We start from the raw sequence: 22,946 nt of genomic DNA, 5'->3' as shown, positions 1-22,946 counted from the left end.
AAATTTGTTAAGAAAACCTAGGCTGTCTATTTCATTTTTGATTTTCCCCAAAGGTAAAATGGGAGCCCAAAAAACAAAACCACTGGGGAAATTTGAAAGGAAAGTTGTTTCTTTTTTTTTTTTTTTTAAGGAATAGGTATAGGTATAATGTCTATTGTATTTATTTATGTTTTCAGAGGTGGGTATTGGGAATTGAATCCAGCAACCTCGCACTGAGCTACGTCCCCAACTCCTTTTTATTTGTAATTTTAAGGCAAGTCTCACTAAATCACTAAGTTGCTCAGGCAAGACTCAAAGATTAGGATCCTCCTGCCTTAGCCTCCCTGAGTGTTGGAATTGTGGGCATGTGCCCTGCTACTTTTTTCTTTGTGTTGCAGTGAATTTTCTGACAGCCATTTCTACCCTTATATTTAAATTCTACCAATCACAGTTACTCAAATTCTAATTATGAGAATAATTATTGAAGAATAATTTCATAAATAATTCAAAAGATATAGATGGATGATTGATTATCAGATAGAGACATGATTAAAAGGAAAATGCTTTTCATTCAGTTGCCTATTATAAAGGAATGTTTTTACATAATGTTTTTGTTTGTTTTATTTTCACACACAGCAGAGCTAGGTATTTTGATCAGAACACCCAGCAAGATATTTACTTAACTTGCCGATGGTGGTTTACATCTTATCTTAGTAGTTAAACTTACACTTCTGGTACTGTAAGCTCCACTTCATCTGTAAAAACATGGGAATTAATATCCTCACTAGGCTGTTGACAGATTAGTGAGAAATAAAATTAAATAAGCTAAATAAACTTAAATGCTCAACATAGTGCATAATACAGAGTAAAAATTATAATTTAGGTCAGATCATATGAAATAGATATTTCTATGAGTCAAAATTTAGTTGAATATTGACCAATTTTGCTATTGTAGACTGCATAATATATGGGGATGGATATAGGGAGTCGAACCCAGGACCTCTGAACTGAACAATATCCCTAGCCTGTCTCTCTCTCTCTCTCTCTCTCTCTCTCTCTCTCTCTCTCTCTCTCTCCCCCCCCACCCCCTTCTTGGATACAGAAGCAAATAACTGCAGCTTTGATTTCAGACAGACCTGAGATCAAACCCACTTCTGACAATTTACTCATACCCAACTTCACAGTGGGTAGATTTGGCATCTTACTGAGAACTCCTTGAATTGGCCTTATCAGGGAAATGGAAGAAATGAACATTACATTGTCAAGCTTTGGGCCAGGTACTTTACTGTGAGAGTCACTGAAGCTGACCTAGTAATGACTATAATGAGAGCAAACCCTGATCCTGTGCCTGCCAGTGCCCACTGACTACTTTCTATATGTAACTTTACTGACTCTACATAGAACTCTCACATAGGGACCCAGAAAGAGTCACTACTTCTGGGGCTTTCCATCTTCTTCATCACAGATCTCAGAATTATTTAAGGAACGAAGAAAGGGACATAACTACAGACCCTAGCCTGGTGCTTGACACCTTACTCTTTCCATAGTGTCAGTCTGGGGCCCTGTCTGTCCTCTGCCCTGAGGCCCATTGTGATCCTGACCTCCTGCTCGGGTAGTGCTGTCCTGGGTTTCAGATGAAGTAGGGGGCAGCTGGTTGTCTAGGACACATCCCTCTCATACCACACCTGGGGCACTAGAAAACTTGGGGAAACCCCATTCAGGTAGAATTCCACCTTCAGCCAAGGGGAAATATGGAACCCAAAGTGTGTTCATTTATGAAACTTCTAATTTATGGACTAATAGCTATCAGGCTTTTAAGGAGAATAGTAGAATGAATGGACTAAAATGTGAGTCAATTTAATTTCTTCTAGCAGAAAACAATTGTAACAGGACTGAAGGAATTTAAGTGTTTGGAGTAGTTTTATATTGGTGTTGTGCCAGGTCCTAGCATATAGTTCTTCACAGGATTAATGAAGGGTTTCTCAGCAGACTCAGTCCTGGGCATGTGGAAGCACGCGAGCCTAGAGATATATTTCATGCATTTTATTACACGTTGGTCTTTTGGGGAGACCACGTCAGAGAAACACTGCCTTAAAACCTCCATGCTGATTTCTGCAAATAGCTGTTTTTTCTTAATTTATAACATTGTATCTTCTAATAAGATATAACTACCTAAAAGAAAGTTTAAAAAAAAAAAAACAAGGTAGTTCTGAACTAAAAATCACATGTGTCTCCATCCAAATAATTATATTTACCTTAATTAATTAAATGGCTGTGTCATCAACTGACTTTACAGCAGCCTCATGCCTGCAGGAAACTCGAACTACTTTTGCAGTGCTTGACTTCTGTCATGTTCAGCTTCGAATGTCATATATAACTTTACTCCTGCTAGGCAGCCCTTGTTTTGTGAGTTAAGTTTAAATGAGAAGACATGAAATCTTTTCCCCCATTATTCACTGAAGACAGTAGGCAAATTCATCAGCATACCTCACAACAAAGCTGTCAGAAGGGTGTATATTGACGTTTAAAAAGGATATTGGTAGGCCCACTGAAATGCTGCTCCGGCCAGAGGTCACGGTTAAGGTCATTGGCACGGTTCTGTAAGGAGGCTCATGTTGCAGCTGTCTGCACTGTCCCTGGCCCGAGATAAATGGCAGACTTTAGTTTCCGCGGCTACTGGTCTTTTAACCTTCGGGAAGAACAAGTGCTCAGCCTCAGCTCCCTCTTCATCCTCCAACTTTATCTCCCAGGCATTTGAGCTATCTTTTACCTGTCTGCTTCCCCACCTTCAGCTCCGTCTTCCTAGGAGTCGAGAGAGTTCCCAGCCACTTTCATCTTGTGCTATGGTATATAGAAATGGCCACATGAGGTTAGATCCATAGCAGGGCATTTTGAGTGCTTACATTTATCAAATTAACACCTTTCGGGCTGGTGAGATGGCTCAGTGGTCTTAAGCACCTACTTGGAACAAGCTTAGCAAACACAGGGACCGCAGTTCAATCCCCCAGCACCACATGCCAGCCAGCCCTGCCCCCTGGTGGGCTGAGCTGGCCACACACAGACACACACACACATATATAAAAAAAAAAAAAAAAAAAAAATTAAAAATTTAAAAAAAAAATTTAAAAAAAAAACAAATTAACACCTTTCACACAAACCAAAAATAAAAGTCATGGCCAAAATACGTAGTAAATGCCTCAATGTTTTTTGAAAAACTTATTATGGCAAAAACCATGCTGCTATTAACCCTTTACAAAATCCTCCCCCTCGTTTGCAAACACTTATCCCATTGCTCGTGCCACTTTCTAAAGCAGCCCTGGAAGTCCTCAGGTGATTTCTGGCTCTTCCCCAAGCTCAAAATGCCCACCTAAGGCAGATGTTTTAAATTGATTCAGGACATTGACATAGCCAGGAAAGAGCAAACTACAAGCTCTCTCAAAAGAGGACTTCCAGAGCTGCTTTAGAAATTGGCAAGAAAGATGAGATAAATAGGTTCAAAGCACGAGGGAGGTATTTTCACAAGTTGTCTTTTATTGTAATAATTTTTTTTTTAAATGAAAACATTCACCATATTTTTATCACAACCTCACGTGACCTCTTTGGAAATGGTCCAATCTGAATATAACCCCGAAGTCTTCCTTCGAGGTTCCTGATAGAAAAAGTTGGGCCCTGCGAGTTCTAGAGGTGGTCTAGCCTGGTGGCCCTGAGTGTGGCCCCCTTCCCAAGATGGCCTAGGGTGCAAGCTGATACGAGCTGGGTGGGCAGAAGGGGAGGATGGACGGGAAGGTTTCTAGAAACCTCATTCATGGTATGATGCATGCATATCCATGTTTATAATCACACAACTCATAATAGCTAAGTGTTAGAAGCGGCCTATGTGTCCATGAACAGAGGAAACGTGGTACTTACACACAGTGGAGCACTACTGCCACAAAGATAAACTTCAGGCATTTGTATGACAATCGCTGCACCTGAGGACCATAATGTTAAGTAGAATAAATCAGACGATCTTCAATAGCACATGGTTTCTCTTATATGAGAAACCCAAAACACAAACAAAGAGCAAAATAAAGAGATCATAGGAAGTAAGGAGATAGATCTCTCTCAAAGACGAAGGAAATCAAGAGGTAGGGGAAGGAGGAGGGAAGCTAAGGGAAGTAGAAAAGAGCTAAACTGTGTTCTACACAGGTACTAACTGCCCACGGTACTGTAATCATTGTGTAATTCAAACATATACTAATAAAAAAATAAAAATGAGGCATAGAAAACACCTAACTCACAATCAATGTTCCTCCCTCTGAAGCCCATAATTAAATTATTTAAAATAATGGATTAATGGTGCAATTTCCTCTGTCCTGCTTAACACAATCCCTGGGATTCTTCAATTCCCAGGGTACTTCTTGGGGGAACCTTGTGTCTCTCTGTGAGGTATAGTGACTCTTTAAGCTGTCTCACTACTCTCAGGAGTTGTGCTTCTCCATGAAATTGTGCTTATGGAATCAATCCAAAAGAAATGCATGCTGCAGGGCCCTGTTCACTAGAAAAGTGTAACTCTGGAAATCTTCTTATCTACTTCCTAGCTTCCTGGGATGATCCTATGAGACTTAATTTCTTTCATAAAAATGGCTTGATAGATAAACAGGAGAAAGAATGAACAATGAACACATTGTTCTGATAAGGAAAAAAATTAAGATATGTAGGAAAAAATATGGGAAAATGTTAACTCTCCCCAGTAACTAGAAAAATGCTAACTAAGGCAACCATAAGGTTACATTTTGTAGGCATGGAATTGACAAAAAAATTATTTTGATGGTAACATTCAATGTTGTGATAAAACAGTTACTCTCATACATTGCTGGCAACATTATGAACCGGCATAACCTTCTCAAATAATCAATATGGCCATCTATATTCGTAACAAAATAAAGCAGTAACCTTGTTTCTGAGAATTGTTGCAAAGATAATGTAAGAAAAACTTTGAGAAATGCTATAATCACAAAATGCTTTATTACATCAACATTAAAGCTTGTGCAACTCTGGAGTAGCTTCAGTGTCTCTTAACTAGAGAAGAGTTAAGTGATTTTTATTACTTCCACTCCATAGTTATTTAATAGCCATTCCAATGATTATGTGTAGTATAGATTAAATTTGAACAAAAATGGACGGGATGACTTGGCAAAGTCATACATTCTAATGACAACTCCTTCCAACCTCCAGGCCTTTCTCTGCCTTCAGTTTTCTGCATGGTGCGTCCTTTTAGATTGTGTTTCTGCACCACTGCCTTTTCCACACAGTGGTCTTAACATAAATTTAATTTTCCCCAGAAAACCTCCTGATCGCTGGGCCAGTGTAAGCCCTCTCCGTGCCTCACTACTCCATGGCCTGTTTCCCTGTGTTGCTGTACCACACACGCTGACTTCTCTTGCTTAGTGATTGGTTAGAGTGGAAAGGCCCTCACTTTCCACTCTAGCCCTCTGTGTGATTTCCTTTTACAGGAGTACTAGGGCTCAGTTGGGCTTCAGAAAATGATACCTAGTTCTGGTTCCTGCTTGAATCCATCGCTTCATTCTTTTTATCATCGAACTGGGAAGCCAGGTGACAGCAGCCACTGATCTCTGAATGAGGACATTGTGGTGGGTCCTTATGTGTAGGCTATTTGTTGACATTTTCCACTAGTACTTGGGTTTGAACCCAGGGCTTTCACACCAACCTATATCACCAGTCACCACCACCCCTATTTTCACATTTTTTTGTTTTGAGATGGGTCTTGTTATGTCTCTACAAAAGAAGAATGGGGGACAGATCTGGAGTCATCCAAGCCAGGAGGGTTGCCTGTCCATGAGCACTTCTCAGGATAGACCACATTCCCTCTGGAAATGCTCATCATGGGAGCAACCTCTGTGGAGGGGAGTCACTTAAAGATATGAACAGAGTCTAGGCATGAGGACCCATCCTGTCTTAGCAAGTCTTTGCATCTAAGAGCCCAGGTCTCATTGATAGAAGTGGGTTTGGGAACACAGTGCCTCCATGAAGAGTAGGCCTAGGAGGCTGGGGCCAAGTGGGATGACTGTGTAGAGCATTGGCCAGTTGAAGGATAACAAATCCAAGTGGGGTTCACTGGACAAGTGCCAACAAATCAGGTGAATCCCTTGTGTAGGCTTCCATTAGCCTCCAGGGACTTTCACTGTCTGGTGCACACTCTGTAGGCATCAGACCCAGAAGAAGCTCTGAGGAGGTGCTCATTTACCACGACACAAGCCCCATTTCCTCAGGGCTCTAAGACTGCTGGGCAGGCAGCAGATTTGGGTTCTGAGCCAGGACAGGGGCTATAAGCTTTGTGCAGGCAGACCTGGAGCCATAGCTTTGAAGAATCTAGGAAAGGAAAGAGAGTTTCATATGGAGATGGTGTTGGCTACAGAGTTTAGTTGCATATTAAGAAGCAGGAGTGCAAGTGTCCCTAGACAAATACCTCCAGTTACTCTGCCTCCTGCAGGAGCAAAACAGGAGCCATATGCTGCTCCAAGATGTCTCACTACCTCTGCTATCTGTCTTTGAGGTCAGCAAGATCTCCTTGAAGTAATGAGACTCTCTGTTTCTCTCCAAGGTACAATTTAGGCCACAAAGAAAAATGTCAGGTCAGTAATGGTCCTTTCTGGATTCTTCATGGATGTCAGCCTCCTGTATGTAGCTGTGAGCTACAATCTTGTGATCGTGGAGCTACAAACTTGGGATCCTCCTATCAGGTGTCCGCCACCAGATCTGGCTAGCACTGTCCCTTTTGTGAGGTTGCAGAGTGAACTCATTTACTAATCAAGAAAACAAAAAGCTTTTCAGTGGTGTTTCTTGGAATTGTTCTTCCTGTCCCTTCCAGGAGAAAAGTTAAATTCTGAATAATCTGCTGTTACCTGAGAACTCTAGTACTGAAGTAACAACAGCTACAACTATAATTGTCAAAACTTATTAACTGGTTGTTATAATGCTAAAAACAGAACGTACATCTCTTATCTACTCTACACCTGTCCTTACAGTTACAGATCATCATGCTTGTTTCAATCAGAAAGTTTCAGTAGCAGCTATAGGCCATGTGGTCCTGGGAGGCCAGGCCACTTGGGGCCAAGAGGATGCCTGCTTGCAACCCGGGAGACGGCCCGGCCCTGGAAGGCTCTCATCTTACTGCTGTGCTGCCTTTGTCTCTGCTCAACTGCCCAAAGCCCTGACTCAGGAAAGCAACTGGGTGCTCTAAACTGAAGGATTTTAAGAGATAAAAATGTAACTCAGGCAAATAAACATTCTTTATTCAAAAGGATCAAAATCAGCATATTTCACTTATCAGCACTTGCAGCGCATTTTAGTGTCATTTCTTGTGCAAACCCAATTTTGCTGCTGTGGCAAATTAAGTGTCCACATTTAAAAATTTCTCCACCAACCAGTTCAGATTTCTCTCTCTCCCTTCTGCCCTCTCATTGCCTTCCCTCCCCTCTCTTTCCCTCCTCCTTTTCTCTCCTCCCACCCTCTCTCTTTCCCTCTCCTCTGTCTCCAGTGTCAACCAAAAGCTTCCATTGGACTTCAGCAAAGTCCTAAACATCTGTTAAAATGTCACCAAATAGGCCAAATGTTCTGCACAGATGTGTTTGGTGCCAAGGTGAATACCTTTTGCCACATTTAATTCACCAGTGTAGAAGCTGATAAAAGTTGATAATCAGAGCCTTGAAAGGAATTTCAAGGTTATTCTGAATGGAGGGAGTTATGAAAGCGCTGAAGGTTTCCACTCTGTTCCTTTTACATCAGTTACCTCAGTTCAGCACAGCAGATTTCCTTGATTTGTTCATTAGATATATTATTTTTGCATTAATTGCATTTAGTTGATGAGAGCCCCTCCTACTCTGTAAAATTTCCAGGTAGTGCCTTGGAAATCTAGTTGAAGTCTTAAGCAAGCTGAGAGGTAGCCCAAACATCCCGCAAACATCTGCCCTATAGAAACAATGTGACTATACAATGTATTTTTTTCATTGTAAGCACAATTAGTGCGTTTATCTGCTTAATCATTTTTTTCAATAGAACAAAGTGTACACCAAGTCTATAAAAGTCTTTTTGGGCAGCTCTGTGCCCTACCGGGCAGGCATATCACCCAAAACAATGGAGCCACCCTGCACTGTGGTGTGGGGTATAAGAGGCTCCTGAGTTCTGGGTCAGTAATTACTGTCGACAGATGAAAGTTCTACAAAGACAACTTGAGAAATGCATTTTTACACAGTCTACTGTGTTAGCTCATAATGGTTATTAAGAATCTGGGATTTCTTTGTTTCTTTTTTCATTTTGGTGCCTCAATTATTGACATTTTTTTTTTCTTTTTAAAGAAAGCCAGGGCTAAAGGATTGTGTCTGATACCACTAATCTTTCCTGGAAATGGAAAATGGTGGTACTAGCTGTGATTTGGGCCCACGTAGGCAGTTCTCAGAATCAGTCTGGAAGTAGTTAAAATTATTTCTAAGAGGTTCACACCATTCCTGTAAACAGCAATCAGCAGCCCCTCCCCCAAGCAAAATTACTTATTTTCCTGTTCCATGAGTTAATTGAAAATGACCATGGAGCTATAGAGGAAATTATAGTAAGGAAATTTAAATATCAACTGAAAGCCTTGTAAAAAGCCAGTATTTTCTTCTTCATGGAGCAAAGCCTCCTAATAAAGCAAATAGAATAATCTAATTTTTCACCTTGAGAAAGGAAAGTTTTTTCCTCTCACATTTAAGGGTAATGTAACACACCCCCGACCCCAACAGCCTACATAGTGTGAACCTTGAACGTTGATTCATGAATTCTCCCAATATTTGTGACTTGAATTTGGCTTTTTTTGTTTTTGTTTTTGTTTTTTTAACTAACAATGTAGAAAGACCATTCAGTAAGAAATAAGTATCCTACTTTATACCTCTCTCCTGATTCCCACTACGCTGTAGTTATAGATTGCGTGGCACTTCTGGACCTTCTATATCAGGACAAGTGATTCCTTCCCCACCCCCTCAGCAGAAATGACACCCCTGGATAGTGAATCTCAGATTCTTTTTTTTTTTTTTTTTTTTTGGTACCAGGAATCCAACTCAGGACCTTGCACCAGGCAGGTGCTATGTCGCTGAGCTACATCTCCAACCCTCAGACTCTTTCTTTCATATATATTTAAACTCTACAAATTCTTCATCTGTAGACTCTGTGACTAATACAAACCAAATCTAGAAACAAACCATAATAGATTCTCATAAGGATAAGGGAAACAAAATGTGAAATTAATCCTAGATTTCTTGCATATTCACCATATATCTATGATACTGAAATAAAGAAAAGTCTTTGAAATCAGACAACTCTGATCTCCATCTTCCTGCATATAACTCTGTGAATAATGACATTATCTCAAGGACTCCTATTGAAATAAAGAGAGCCTGAGAATCTATACTATAAAATCTACACAGGAGATGCTACTTCAATATGTGAAGCAAGTACCTTGTGACACTTATTCACCTGGAACCTCTGTGACAACAGCCCTTCTCGTGTATGTGTGTGTGTGCATGCATGTGTGTGTAGGAAGTCTTCTATAAGCAGGAAGGCCAATAGTCCTCTGGTGACACATGACACAGACCACTCTTTCCAGACCTTCCCCACCTTTCCTGCATTTCACCAGAGTCCTGCCTCAGTCCCTCTTCTAGCATTCTAGTAGCCAGGATTCTAGTAGCTCCAAATCCTTGTGTCATTTTAGTTTTCTAAGCAGTCTTTCCTCTCTAAGCCTCAATTTTTCTCTGTGAAAGAAGTAATAGTAGCAGTTAGCTCCTACAGCTATTCTTCATCTTAAATGACCTAATCTGTATGAGTGACATTATGTTCTTGTTGGTGTTATTCTACCATGAGATAATACAGTGGGGAGTAGATTTGCAAGAGACAACTTGGAACTCTCTGCTCCTTTTTGACACAATCTGCTCATTGAATCATGTTGGCCAACAAGAAAAGAGAGAAGTTTCCACTGCATAGGCTTGAATTCAGCTCGACTCACTAATGATTAAATTTATACTTATATTTATCCAGTAAAGGGATAATTCAGTGAGTCCACCTTTTGTCCATATAACATCCATGTCAGAATAGTCCTTAGTCAGAGAAAAACTATAACTTGCCTTTTATATAATCTTGGCCAAACAATTGTCAACTGGTCATTTAAAAAAATCAGCCCACACATTAGTCTAAAGAATCAAAACCTATATAGTTTTATTGAAATAGCAGAATGGAATAACAGTTGGTAGTGTGTCAACAAATAATTTGAGTTTTTGACAGTGTTCTCTTCCTTAACTAGAATTAATTTTATAAACATTTGGTCCTTTTTGGTTTTCTTGGAACTTAATTTGAAAATTGACTTCGATGTTTACTTGATTTGTGACTTACTTTAAACAATTATGCAGCTGTTTTGTGATAATCTTTTCAGCAAGAATCATTCCAAAATATTTTTTCCAATGTTACACGAATGTATAAGAAGTAACATTAGGAAGGAAAGGATCCAGACATCATGCAAAACCTGATTTTTTCTTTGTACCAAGACAGTGCTGAGGTTCACAACCTGCTCAGGGGAAAACAGCTACTAATTTGGGGGAAATTCTATACTGGGTTCCCCTCCTTGAGTCCATGTGCCACAGTTCTCCAATTGGTAGTGAGGTTGGCTTCTTAAAGAAATAATCCAGAAATAGTCTAGATATTGTCATGATCTATCTGGGGGAAACTTAGACATTGAACTGGCACTTGGGCCAACGTATGTGACATCCTCAATTCTGCAGGTGACCAATGACCCTACTGAGGAGCTGTAGATGCCTCCTGGAGCTTCTGCTGAGGTGATGGCTCAGTGGCTCCCTGCTGCAGTCCCTGAGCTGCAGTGCCAAAAAAGAGGAGAGTGAGACACCCAGCTGGGAACCCAAGGCTTGCTTCAAAGCTTTCATCTTCAGAGGAAAGAAGTCTTATGAATTTCATTAATGTCAACAAGATCTGAGAAGATTTGAACTATTTAAGCCCCTGGGCATATCCCTAGCATGCCAGATGCTATGATTGTTCTAAGTTTGAGGTTGCAACTTCTATTCACATACCCATGAACCAAGACTTCGGGAACTTCTGTGGTAAGGTCATCCTTCCATGCCATGCCTTCAGTTTCCATAGTAATACAAAGTTGGTCAAGGGAGCAGTGGCTAAGCATGGCCTGGACACAGGAATGTTCAGAATTCCCAGTGGGGTGCTGCCTTCTATGATTCCGTTCTCTCATGGTATAAGCAAAGCTTAAAAAAAAAAAAAGTGAAGAGAAATATCGCTTTAGGATTCTAAAAGCAGTGATCCTTATATTTTCCCCCAAGCCGTCTTCTCTTAGCCAATGCAGAAAAATGAATTTTGTCCCATGCCCCTTTCCTTCCTTCTCCACTCTCTCAACCCCAGCAAAGGTCGCACTAGAATTCACAGTTGTTTCCCAACTTCCTGGAAGAAAACTTTTTATTCTGGAATATTCTAAATTAGCTAAAACTAGTTCTATAAGGTAAATTCACGTTAACTCCAAGTATCAGCTATTTCTGGCAAAACAGATGTTGACAATTTAGGTATTAGAATCGAAACTACCTTAAAAAAAGAAAACATACCCATGTCCCTCATTCTTCTCTTTCTTAATTGAAATTAAAAAGAAGAAAAATCCCAACCATTTCTAAACTAGTAAACATTAGGTGATCTTTTTATGACCTCTTTTTCAAATGGAAAGATTTTGAATAAATTTCTTTCCAAAAATGTTAGTTTTGTTGCATTAAAACTGATGTAGCTGCTTAAATATTACTTCATATGAACAGGAAATTGCTGTCCTGGCCATTTTAGTTTTCTGGTGGCAAAATCCACTAAACCTAAAGGGAAATTCATTTGGAATGGCCCATCCAACAGCAAGTGTCTAATGGTTCTTTGACCAAGAAACACCTTTTAAGGGTGATGTTTGCGGTGGGTTCCTCCTGCACACACCCACCAGGACCCGACCTCAGGCCAAGGCTCCCTCTACACCACAGCAGTGACATCACTGACTCCATGAGAAGGAGTGTTAGCTGCCTGCGACTGAGACTGATGCCGTCAGAGACCACAGGTCTCAACATGTGAAAGTACTTCCAGCTAGGCTTTAGACCTTTTGAAACTTGAAACTGCTTAGTTCAGCCTTTAAGAATAAAAAAAAAAAAAAAAAAAAAAAAAAAAGAAGTCAGAAACAGCACATTTCTTCTGTTAACACTTTTTCCCTCTGCTCTGTGCTGGCAAGGGGTCTCACTCAGCCCCATAGGCAAGCACCAGGGTGCTTGGGCCACCAGGGGGTGGCCCGAGCACCCCACACAGGCCCATCAGTGGGAATGGTCGTGGCAGACACTCCTACAGCTTGCCTCGTATCCATGAACACTCTCAAAGATTCAGTCTGGACTTGGCTGGTCTCACGCGCAAGAACTGTTCAAGCAAAGCGGCTATGATGACAACACACGCTCTGCACACAAAGGGCCCGAGAAGCAGCAATAGAGCAAGGAGGGAGTTGCTAGGTTGTCATGCCTCTGCAGCGACTTATTTCAAAGCCTCAGCTTTATGACCGCAATTCAGCCTCAGGTGCGTAGAGACTCAGCATGCCTGTGCCTTGGTGCGCCGGCTGCCCAAGGCTAAGGGGTGTGCTATTCTGTTTACTCACCCTCCCATTCCTCTGAGACAGGTCCTCACCCTCAGTGGTTATTTAAAGTGCTATTGTGTAGTTAAGAGTCAATGTGAACCTCTTCTTTAGGGAGCTTTGGGAGGGTGGAGGGCTAGAAGTTGGTGTGCAGTGTGAAGAAAGGCTGTTAGGAGAGTGCAGACCTGGCCTGGGCTGCTCCTCTTTGGTCACTCAGGTGGCTCTAATGTTTCCTTAAGAATTTGGGGGCCACGGGTATATCTCAGTGGCACAGTGCCTGCCTAGCAAGCACAAGGTCCTGAGTTCGATTCCCAGTACCAAAAAAAGAAAATAAAATAAAAAGAATTTGGGGGACTTCTGAAAGTCTCAGACTCTCTGGCCATTCAAGGTATGAGGGTGGAGCTGGACTGGGACGTTCTGCCTCCGGACCTGGGGGCACTGTCCTCCTGCTATGACCTTGTCCTTCCCAGGGAGGGCCATACTGCTGCCGCTGCCAGGGCATTTTCCAGACTAACAGAATGCTTTTCTTAGATCAAGCCTGTTCATTTCTTCAGGTAATGCCAGAAAGTACAGACAAATTATATAAGTTACTTCACCTGTTAGGTATGAAATGAATACCAACAAAGATACCTTGAGAGAACAATTGGAATCAAGCACCTCTTTGTTATATATAGTATCCCCCCCCCCCCCCGCCAAACTTGGAGAATTAGAAAAATCTAAATTTGAGTTAAATTCTCCCTGAGCCTCCCACCGGACAGCCATTCTGACTAAAGCAAGTGGGTCCATGTACCTTCAAGGCACAGGGCCCCATGCCCATGGCTATGCCACACCAAGGGAGGTGATGTGGCAGGGAGGCTGCGAAGCTTGTGGCACGTGCCCCTTGGGGGACCCAGGGGTCACTACGTTCCATGGGAAGGTGGTTACTTAGGCAGTCGGCACTGCATGGTGAGCTCCCCAAAGCAAGGGCCTTTGCTTTTCTGATTTTGCATTACTCTTGATGTACACAGCGTCTGCAGACAGCAGAGAGAACACTCCAGAACAGTAGCTGCAGTCGTTGTTGAGGTCAAGCGCATTCTTTAGCGCCAAGAAGCGAGGCTTCCTCATCCGTGCTTGTTCTGGCCTTGAAAGATCTTTTTCTAGCCACCAAAATTGCCCCTCCTTTCCAGCTTTGCTTCCTGGGCCTTTCGGGGGTTTTCTTCTCCTTTTTTCTGTGACAGTATTAATGAAAGAAAGGAAAAATAATGAGGCTTCCATACAGTGTAGAAACTAAAGACACAGGAGAAAATAGTTCATCAAAACCTTATACAATCCCAGTCTGCTGTTGGCCCCGGTCCTCTGAGTGGCAGGTATCTGTGTGAAATACAAATGCCTCTTACATGACTGGCCTTTTTGGTGACCCTTGTTGACAAGGTGTTCTGCTAGTCTCATAGGCATGAGCTGAATTCAGGCACTAGGAAGATGCCATCTTTGGACAGGGCCTGGGACAGACACACATACTCTCATTCTGACTCTGATGGCATCAAACAGAAACTGTTAGGACAATTTTTTAAAATTTAGATAGGAAAGGAATGTGCATTATTTTTAATGCTTAAACATATTGCTTAAGAAAATTCAGCATTCAGAGTAGTAAATGCACTTAAAATAACTTTTAACCAGGAGCCACTTTCAGGCAGTTTTAGCAAGGCCTCCTGTTTGCAGGAATCCTTCAGAACAAGCACTAAATCCCTTATTCTATGCTGTTTATATAGAGTACTTTTAGATGCACAAAGTCTGGTTTAAACCCTTACTACGGCCCTATTTGTTTGGTTATAAATAAAACATATCTTTTCCATCATCAATGTATCTTTCTAGCTGCTGAACATAAAATAGACTCCTAGCTTCCCAAATTGAAATGTCATCTTCCTAATCAGAACTGACAATTGTAAATAACCATCTGGTTGGGCTTTTTTTTAAGCGTCCTGTTCTCACAAACATATTTTCAACAGCGTTGTATGTATTTAAAATGGTGATCCCAAACCAATCACCTCAATTTCAGGTTCTCAGAGAACCTGACAGTGTCTCAGTTTTGAAATGGAGATCCCGTGACTCACCTGCCTCTCAGGATAGTTTGACACTAAACTGTGCAGTGTCAATGTTACAGCATACAAAATAAGAGATGTGCTTTATTTTTGGTCTTTTTGTCTGCCTCAAGGATACACATTTTGCAACCACAAAATATTCCAACTCCAACTCATTTTTCGAATAAGCAGCTTCTGTTCACTTCTCTTATCATTCGGGTTTCCACACTGTTGAGAAACAAAAAAGCCACATAGTTTGTTTACTCCTACAGTTAAATGTATTTTAAAAAGTAAGAATATGAAATAAAGTGTTGCTTGTCATTGCTGCTTTCTGGGAGGCAGGGAGAAAACAGGGTGTGTTAGGCTTTCCATTGTGTGCACACTTTCCACACCCCCTCAGTGCCCATCAGGAAAATATGTCTGTCCCGTGATCTATTCAGTTCTTGACCTTTTGACTAATATGCCAACAAAAGGCGCCATTTATTAGTGGTTAATATATGGATCTTTGTCCATATGGATCTGGATCAAGGCTGTCACTGCTCTGCCTCACCCCATTAGATTTTCCATTTGCCCTTGGGATGTGCTCTGGGCTACACAAACAGACCCTGCCTCGTTGGCCCCCAGTGCCCAGAGGCCATTGGGAACATGACTGGGGCAGGTGGACTTCAGGATCAGCCAGAATCTTCTGAGACATTCATCCCCTTCCAGCTAAAATCTCGGGACACTGCTGTGTGTCTTACAGATACATTCTCCACTGTCCATCTCTATCATCACACCGTGTTCTTCCTGTGCCTTTGTCTGGACTCCTTGCTTGCTTGCTTGTTGTTGCTGTTGTTGTTACCAGGATTGAACTCATGGTCTTCACACTAAGTTACATTCTCAGCTCTTTTAAAAATATATATATTTTTTTGCTCCGAATGCCTTCAGGGTAGGTTTGGTTGGCTTGAGTTCTGGGGATCAAACCACAGCAACCTGAGCCTGACTGCTTTGTGGAAGCAGCCACTTAAAGAACTGAGCTAAGGGGCAGGCTCCTTGTTTTAAAAATATTTTGAGACAAGTTCTCACTATGTTGCTGAGTTGTCCAGGTGAGATTTGAACTGTACACCTCGAGCCTCAGGCTCCTGGCATTGTTGCTTTTTGTCCCGGCCCCTTCAAATTTTCTTCCTTAATCTTTTCCCATACCTATAACCAAGAGCAACACATACATACTTCCTTCTTTCTAAATTCAACTCAAACACCTTGTCCTCTTAAACAGCTCCCTGTGACAAAGCATGACCCTGTATCCTTCCTAACTACACCCCTTTTTTTCTCAGACCACCATGTCAATCTTTCAAAAAAGCCTGATTAATCCAGGCATGATGATGTACTCCTGTAATCCTAGCACTCAGGAGGCAAAGGCAAGAGGATTGTCTTAAGTTGGAGGCCAACCTGGGTTACACAGTGAGTTCAAAGCCAGGCTGAATGGCATAGTGGAACCCTGACTCCAAAAGAAAAGAAAAAGAAGTGCTCACTTTGGCAGCACATACACTAAAATTGGAATGATACAGAGATTAGCACGGCCCCTGAGCAAGGATGACACACAAATTCATGAATTGTTCCATATTTTTTGAGGATAGCAATGTGTAATATTAAAACCATGCTTGGTATACCTATCATTCTTAGCTTCTAAATGCATATTGTTTCTAATGTCATATCAATTATTGCTATACTCTCTTTCAAGTAAATGTTTGTTTTAAAAAGGTAATAAAAGAAAACAAGAGACAAGAAAAAAAAAAGTCATAGGATTGTCCTGCCACAATGTTATATATGGTTAGATTTCTAAATTTCTGTGTTAAAATATGTAACTGTTTTTTTCACATTCTATGGGGATTTAAAGTTTAGAATATCAATGATTGTTGGAAAATACCTGTTCCATGTTATATCTAAGGCATTTGATAATCAAACAGATACTGATGTTAAGCTAAACTGCCTCTGTTATAGGGTAATAATATCATTAAACTTCTCTTCTGGATGGTTAACAACTTAAGTATGCAGACCAAAAATTAGAGAAAAAGAAGGGCTACAAGGATAGCCAATATTTTGGCCCTAGCCCTTTAAGGTCAGTAAGGACTCAGGACATAAGAGAACCTGTACTGTAACATCCTGTAACTCATTGATGTCCCAGATTTTGTGTTCAAGGAGATTATGGGGCCACAGAGGAAAGTGATCAATGATGTAGAGTGTGCCTAAGGAGAGTCACCTAGAAAGAAAACATTCTCTCAATCTTTCACAGACAGCAAAATGGTCAAGCAATGGCCATGACTCATCCAGATGGCTGACACTGACAAGAAATCTACAAACTGTTATACATTGTTTCAGGATAAATCCTGAGGGGATTTGACTAATCTTGCCAGATACAAAAGTTACATTTTTTGTTATATAGGTTTTGCTTTAACTTGGTCTTAACCATCCAGCAGAAAAGTATAACCATGAGGTCTAAAAAGTAAAGCCATATTAATATGCTGAGCTGTAAAAGGCTCAAATCAACAACTTCTGACATTGCCAGTCCTATGGAAAACCCACTACTATTATAGAATATTGGACTATATTGTGTTATTTTGCTGAATTCAAGCACCTATAATATTTGAATGGCAATGGAACACCCATCTCTGATAAAACAAAAAAGGGGGATATAAATGAAGGACCATTTTGTAGTGAAAAAAAAATATATATATCTGTATATACAAAATAGGCTAGATATACAACTACTTTCTTTTAGTTCAATGAGAAGAAAGATTTGTAAGAATAGTGTTTAGACAAGATATCATGTCCGCATCTTGTACTCTGAATAACCACTAAGAAGACAACAATATGCAATGTATTAATTGTCCTACTAACCTGTTTTGAAACTGTTTCATTACTACTTCTTTCTCATTAAAATTAATAAAAAATGGGAAAAAATTTAAAAGCCGGTTTACTTAAATATATATATTTGTCTATGTTTTTGTTTTTTAAAAAAGCATATCTATCATTTTGCTTTAAAACAATGGGGGAAGACCTTTTTTTCAAAACTCTTATCTCTTATTTGTTTTATATTATTAATATTTTAAAGCCATATAAGTTTTTCATGAAAAATTTATACACTTCACCAATGTCTCACAATATATTTCTTTTTGCAAATTAGTAAGTGATGTGTCTGCTTACCTTCACCACCACCAATAGAAACTAATCAAGGCAGTTTTCTGTGTTTTAGAAGATGATGTCTCTCGGGGCTGGGGAGATGGCTCAGTAGAATAAGCACTTCCCTGGCAAGCTCCAGGGCCTGAGTTCAACCCCTGATTGTGGGAAAAAAAAAAAAGACAATGCCTCTATAAAAAGTTTCTGGAAAAATCAAGCAAAAGTACTGTTTGCTGTGATGTGTGCAGTTTTAAGTGTTACATTTATTCTGGGAAATCTGAAAGACTTACTGTAACCTTGGAGCGGGACAAGACCCAAGCCCTCTGCCTCCATCCCAACTTCACAGGCTCTATAATGCCCCTCTGTCCACAGTCATTCCACACTTGGTGCTGCAACTGCTCACATCTCCAATGACATCACTTCCGCCACAGCTGTGTGTCATTGTTGTTCTTTGTTTTATTGAAATGTCCCAAATAATTGAGGACACAATGTCTGGATACCATTTTAACCTGTAATATTTTTACATGCAGGGAAGATCAATATTTTAGGGTCACATTTAAAATGAAAAGAACGAAGTTATCCCTCCTGTGAGGGACCAAGTTTCCATGGTGCTCTGCTGGCCTTGAATCCACAGGCTGTGTGCACATCCTCACCCCTGGCCCCTCCCAGCCTTCCCTGCTGTCCTGTGCTCCTTTTTTCACAGATAAAGGGAGCAAGGGAATAACAATGACACACAGCTGTGGCGGAAGTGATGTCATTGGAGATGTGAGCAGATGCAGCACCAAGTGTGGAATGACTGTGGACAGAGGGGCACTAGAGAGCCCATGAAGTTGGGATGGAGGCAGAGGGGCTTGGGTTTTGTCCGGTCCTGAGGTTACAGTAATTCCTCCAGATTTTCCTAGACTTCCCCAGATCTCCAGGTGCAGTCAGGGATCTCTCATCCAAATGATTCGACACTGACTTTGCAGAGTAGCATAGAGGATCCTGGGTACAGGTCCCCGAGGTTTGCCAAGGTCACTGTAAGACTTCCCTTGTAGCGTCCAGGGGCAGCCACAGGGGGCAGGTCCGGGCTCAGGGAGGCTGGGCCTCTGCTGGGGTCTACAAGCACCCCACTGAGGCTGATCTGCCTCCCTGTGCTTGGAGAGCCTAGAAGTAGTAGCAGCACTAGCTCCCCGGGAAGCCGTTCCTAAGAACAGTCACGCAGATGTTCAGTGGTTGTTCTTGCATGGCCATGGCAGAGAGAACACTTTCCTTCCACTCCCGAGCCCCATCTGTAGCGCTGAGAAGAACTGCAGATAACCAAATGCTTGGATCACTGACAGGGTGAATGTTTACTATGTATTCAAAAACAGCAAAGACAGAGCGATGGGTTAAGTCTCTCACTTCAAAATATAGCCAATTTAAACTACCTGGGACCTGCTACCTGGTCTGACCACAAACTATTCCTTGTAAGTACACCAAGCTGTGCTCGTGGAGAGCTCCAGGCCCAAGAGAACACTCTGTGCAGTAGTCAGATGGAGAGGAGAACCCCTGCCTTGAAGTGTCTTGTAACTGAGATGAACCCGCTGTCGTGTACTCTGTTGTAAACTCTGTTTCTTCATTTTAGATTAATTTTCCTCGGTTCCATGCTGGGATTTGATATTTTTGTGTATTTGTCACCACTCCTAAGTCTCAGCAAGAGCATATAAAAATGTTAAACAATTGTGTCTCCTAACAAGCATTCAGAGAAAATGCCTAGACAGGTGTGCGGGGCTTTGGGAGAAATAGCAGAGAAATAACTGGCCTCTTTGTGTGTTTGCATGACTCAGTCAACTCCGGAGATGGCATCGACTACAGCCAGCAGAAGAGGGAGAACATCGGGGACTTGATCCAGGAGACGCTGGAAGCCTTAGAGACCTACGGAGGGGAGGATGCCTTTATCAACATCAAGTACATGGTGCCCACCTACGAGTCGTGCTTGCTGAACTGACAGGGAGCAGCTGCACTAAGAGGAGGCTTCCCTTGGTGCCGTAGTCATCTGTCCCTGCTGCTTCCAGCATCTCATTACTTGTGACTTCTACAGCTTTCTTTCTACAGCTGCTAGAATGGTGGCTTGTGGGCCATTGGACTGTTAGCCCTTTTGAGAGCATGGCTTTCCGATACATAAATAGTGCCTGTTTCTTAGATTACAATAGTGTACTGTGCTTATTTGTTCTACAAGAAGAATTGCTTCTTTATGCAGCTCGGTTGGAGGCAAGAGTCCGAGTTAAACCTTCAGTTGTATAGACAATAAAACTATAATTTTCGTACGCAATTCAGCAATTGCTGTGCTGTGTCTGCCTGCCCTGAGGGTGATGTCAGAGGCTGTAAGGGAAGAGTTTGTGCTGACTGCTTAATAGGTGTTTGTCATGGAAGAGAAGCATCAGTTCAGCAGTGCTTCTCTAGCAGCTGTGCGGAATAATGTGCTTTGACATTCAATAAAACTGTTGAATCTATATTCCAATTACAGCGGGAAATTTTTGTAGCCTGTTATAACCTGAGCTATAAATGTAATTAATGCTCCTAGCCTACCAGTGATCTGGGCTTTAGGACCTCTCTGGTTCCTATTTGGGTGCAGGTGGGGAGGCTAGGAAAGGATGGGATCAAGGTGTGGTATGAAATGTAACTTTACAAATGTGGCTTTAAATGAAAAGCTAGCTTGAATCCTTGTCCTGCCATATTATGACCTACCCCATCCCAGGACATGGTGTGTTACTGAGAAAATGTTACCCAGCAGTTTGTTTAAAGCTTTCATCACTCTTGCAAATGGCTCGTGTACAGCTCAATGATGACCCCAGCCAAAAATCCTCACTGGCAGCTCTCCTACCCCCTTGCTTCCTCTCAGTAACTGGACGGTTCTCATGGCACCACTCACTAAGTCTGGTGGCAAGTAGTACCTTAGAATTTTATTGAGACTGAAAAAAAGACAAAAGATGTACATTTTTTCACTGAAAAGAAATAGGTGCTCAAAAAGAAGAGCAACTGTAAGACACACAGGCTTCCAACAGCTGCTCAGGCATGCCAGGCCAGGAGCTCGGGGCACTTGAAACACAGCCCGGAAAACTTCATAAAGACAGAGTACTGACTTTGCACACCTGAGAGATGCTATAAATGCTCAGAAATCTGTAGCCTCAAGTATCTCATTTCCATAGCAAAGTGCAATTTCTGCTTAAATGTGAAGATGTGAATGCATTCCTCCATTTACTGTGTTCTGGCCTTGATGTTATTGTCACTAATTATTTAAGGCACTAATTTCTAAAGGCACAGCCCTATTTTGAACAATTTCAATATTCATTTTCTCTCATTACTGCCCGGCGTGTGAATTCTTTTGCTAGTTGCGACCATCTAGCTCCAGTAAGCACTTTCAGGTCCACTTGGAGGCATGATCAGGTAGGCCAAACAAGCTCCATGTAGAATATTTGGTAATGATGGAGCCGGACTAGACATCAGCAGATAAAGCTAGAGTTTCTCCAGAATCTGATGTCCCTTATCTTCATCTGGTGTGACCCTGGCGTTGGTGATAGGATCAAAGTTGATGCCGAAGTCCCTAATATCATTGGTGAGACTGATTTCTTTGGCACCTTCAGAAGCCTGTTCCAAAATGGCCCCCTCAGGGCTCTTCAGCACATGTGGAGATGGGCCTGCTCCATCGCTCTCCCTCACAAACACGCACACTGAGTGTGAAGCAGCAAGGTCAGCCAGGAGTCCTAACTCTGGCCTGGAGTCAAAGCACCAGGCTGTATTCACCAGTTCTGTCATGTATTAGCTGGGCCAGCTTGGGCAAGTTAACCTCTCTGAGCCTCATATATCCTCAGCTGTGGCTCAGCAATTACCCTGACCTGCAACACTGCTGCAAGTATCAGAGGTAAAGTGTGCAAAGTGCCAGCGTAGTTTCTGATACACATTGAACTTTTATGTCAAAGAGAAATAGCACCCTGACAAAGAAATAGGTATTAGAAGACACCAGCCATGTCTATTTAAGTTCCCACGAGCCAGGGGGTGTCTCTGGCTCCCTTACAAGGCCAGGTGAAAACACCCGGACTTTCACAGCCACCTGCCTTCTCAGAAGTCACCTCCATGGCACATCTCTGTAGCTTCCTCTGTCAGCACATGAATTTTATAGTCTGATTGTACAAGACAAACAGCAGGCTGAAGCATAGAGATTGAAAACTGTACAGTGGCTTTATGCTTAGAGAAATATCAAAATCAAGGATCTGCTAAACAAACAAGCAAGCCCTTGTGCCCTCTTGGGGTTTGCTCTGCGAAGGCCATGGGAGGTGTAGCTTAGAGAAGCAGAGATGGAGGAATTCTAAGTTGTCTCAACACCTACTGCACTTCTTACTTCTTTTGGCAATTTTGAAATGTTTGTCACTAGCTCTTTGCAAAGCAAAATCTAGGAAGTGCAAAGACAGGGTGCTATAGAAGCAACACACTAGCGAGACACCTTGAACACTTTCCAAGGACACAGTTCTGCTCTCCCGTGGGAGTTGACATGGAGTCAGGAAGGCTTAAATGCTTCTGAACCATTATGTTCTTGAAACATCCTCTTTTCTAGAAATTGGTGCATTCACCAAAACCAGTCCAAAATGGGACTATGCAAAGAAAACGTTTACCCTCAGCAAACACTTTCTATCCAAGCTCCCATTCTTCAGTCGAGTTGTATCCACTGCACCTCAAGTGGGAAGGCCCTCAGTGCTCAGCACACTGGCCCATGGGGCCATGATGGAGACGTAACAGGGTGATGAATGCTCTCCATGGTCCACCGTTTCCACCCCAACTTCCCATCAGGGAATGATGGATGCCCACAAAATACCCTAGCTTTTCCAGGCCCAGAAAAAGGGCTTTTCCAAGGATAGCAATGCTATGTCTTTCTTTTCTCTTTTTTTAAATTTTTTTTATTTTTTGTATTTAGGGCAGGGTCTCCAGGGTCTCACTACACAGATCAGGCTCATAGTGATTCTCCTGTTTTCAGTCTCCCAAGAACTGGGATTACAGTCACACGCCACCACGCCCAGTCTCAATCACCAGCTCAGGGCACCCTTGGGGTGGGGCCA

The 22,946-nt window shown here is 41.9% G+C and overlaps 1 protein-coding gene, 1 long non-coding RNA gene and 1 other non-coding gene across 4 annotated transcripts in view; 2 read left to right on the top strand and 1 right to left on the bottom strand.

The window, feature by feature from the left end:
* The window catches only part of Pacrg (parkin coregulated), a 539,156-nt gene extending 518,808 nt beyond the window's left edge, over positions 1-20,348 (top strand). The window contains exon 2 of one of the 2 annotated variants that reach the window (XR_002817685.1): positions 19,683-19,757. Coding sequence is in view for 1 of the 2 variants with exons in the window: in XM_004639430.2 (XP_004639487.1) it covers positions 19,683-19,843 (161 nt within the window). In the remaining variant the exon portion in view is untranslated. Of the gene's footprint in view, positions 1-19,682 lie in introns of both variants that reach the window. The other variant, XM_004639430.2, reaches the window with a different exon arrangement.
* LOC111812090 lies at positions 346-19,763 on the bottom strand. The gene is made up of 3 exons (XR_002817686.1): positions 19,679-19,763; positions 1,491-1,496; positions 346-357 (listed from the first exon to the last, which is right to left on the bottom strand). It is a non-coding gene; the product is annotated as an uncharacterized LOC111812090 (long non-coding RNA).
* Positions 16,222-16,325, top strand: LOC111812096. The gene has a single exon (XR_002817689.1). It is a non-coding gene; the product is annotated as a U6 spliceosomal RNA (small nuclear RNA).
* Positions 20,349-22,946: the final 2,598 nt, after the last annotated feature.

The sequence above is a fragment of the Octodon degus genome, unplaced genomic scaffold (assembly GCF_000260255.1).
Source record: "Octodon degus isolate 3935 unplaced genomic scaffold, OctDeg1.0 scaffold00112, whole genome shotgun sequence".
In the NCBI taxonomy this organism is placed as follows: Eukaryota; Metazoa; Chordata; class Mammalia; order Rodentia; family Octodontidae; genus Octodon; species Octodon degus.
Note: the sequence above shows the minus strand (reverse complement) of the source record. Positions and strands in the feature narration are given on the sequence as shown.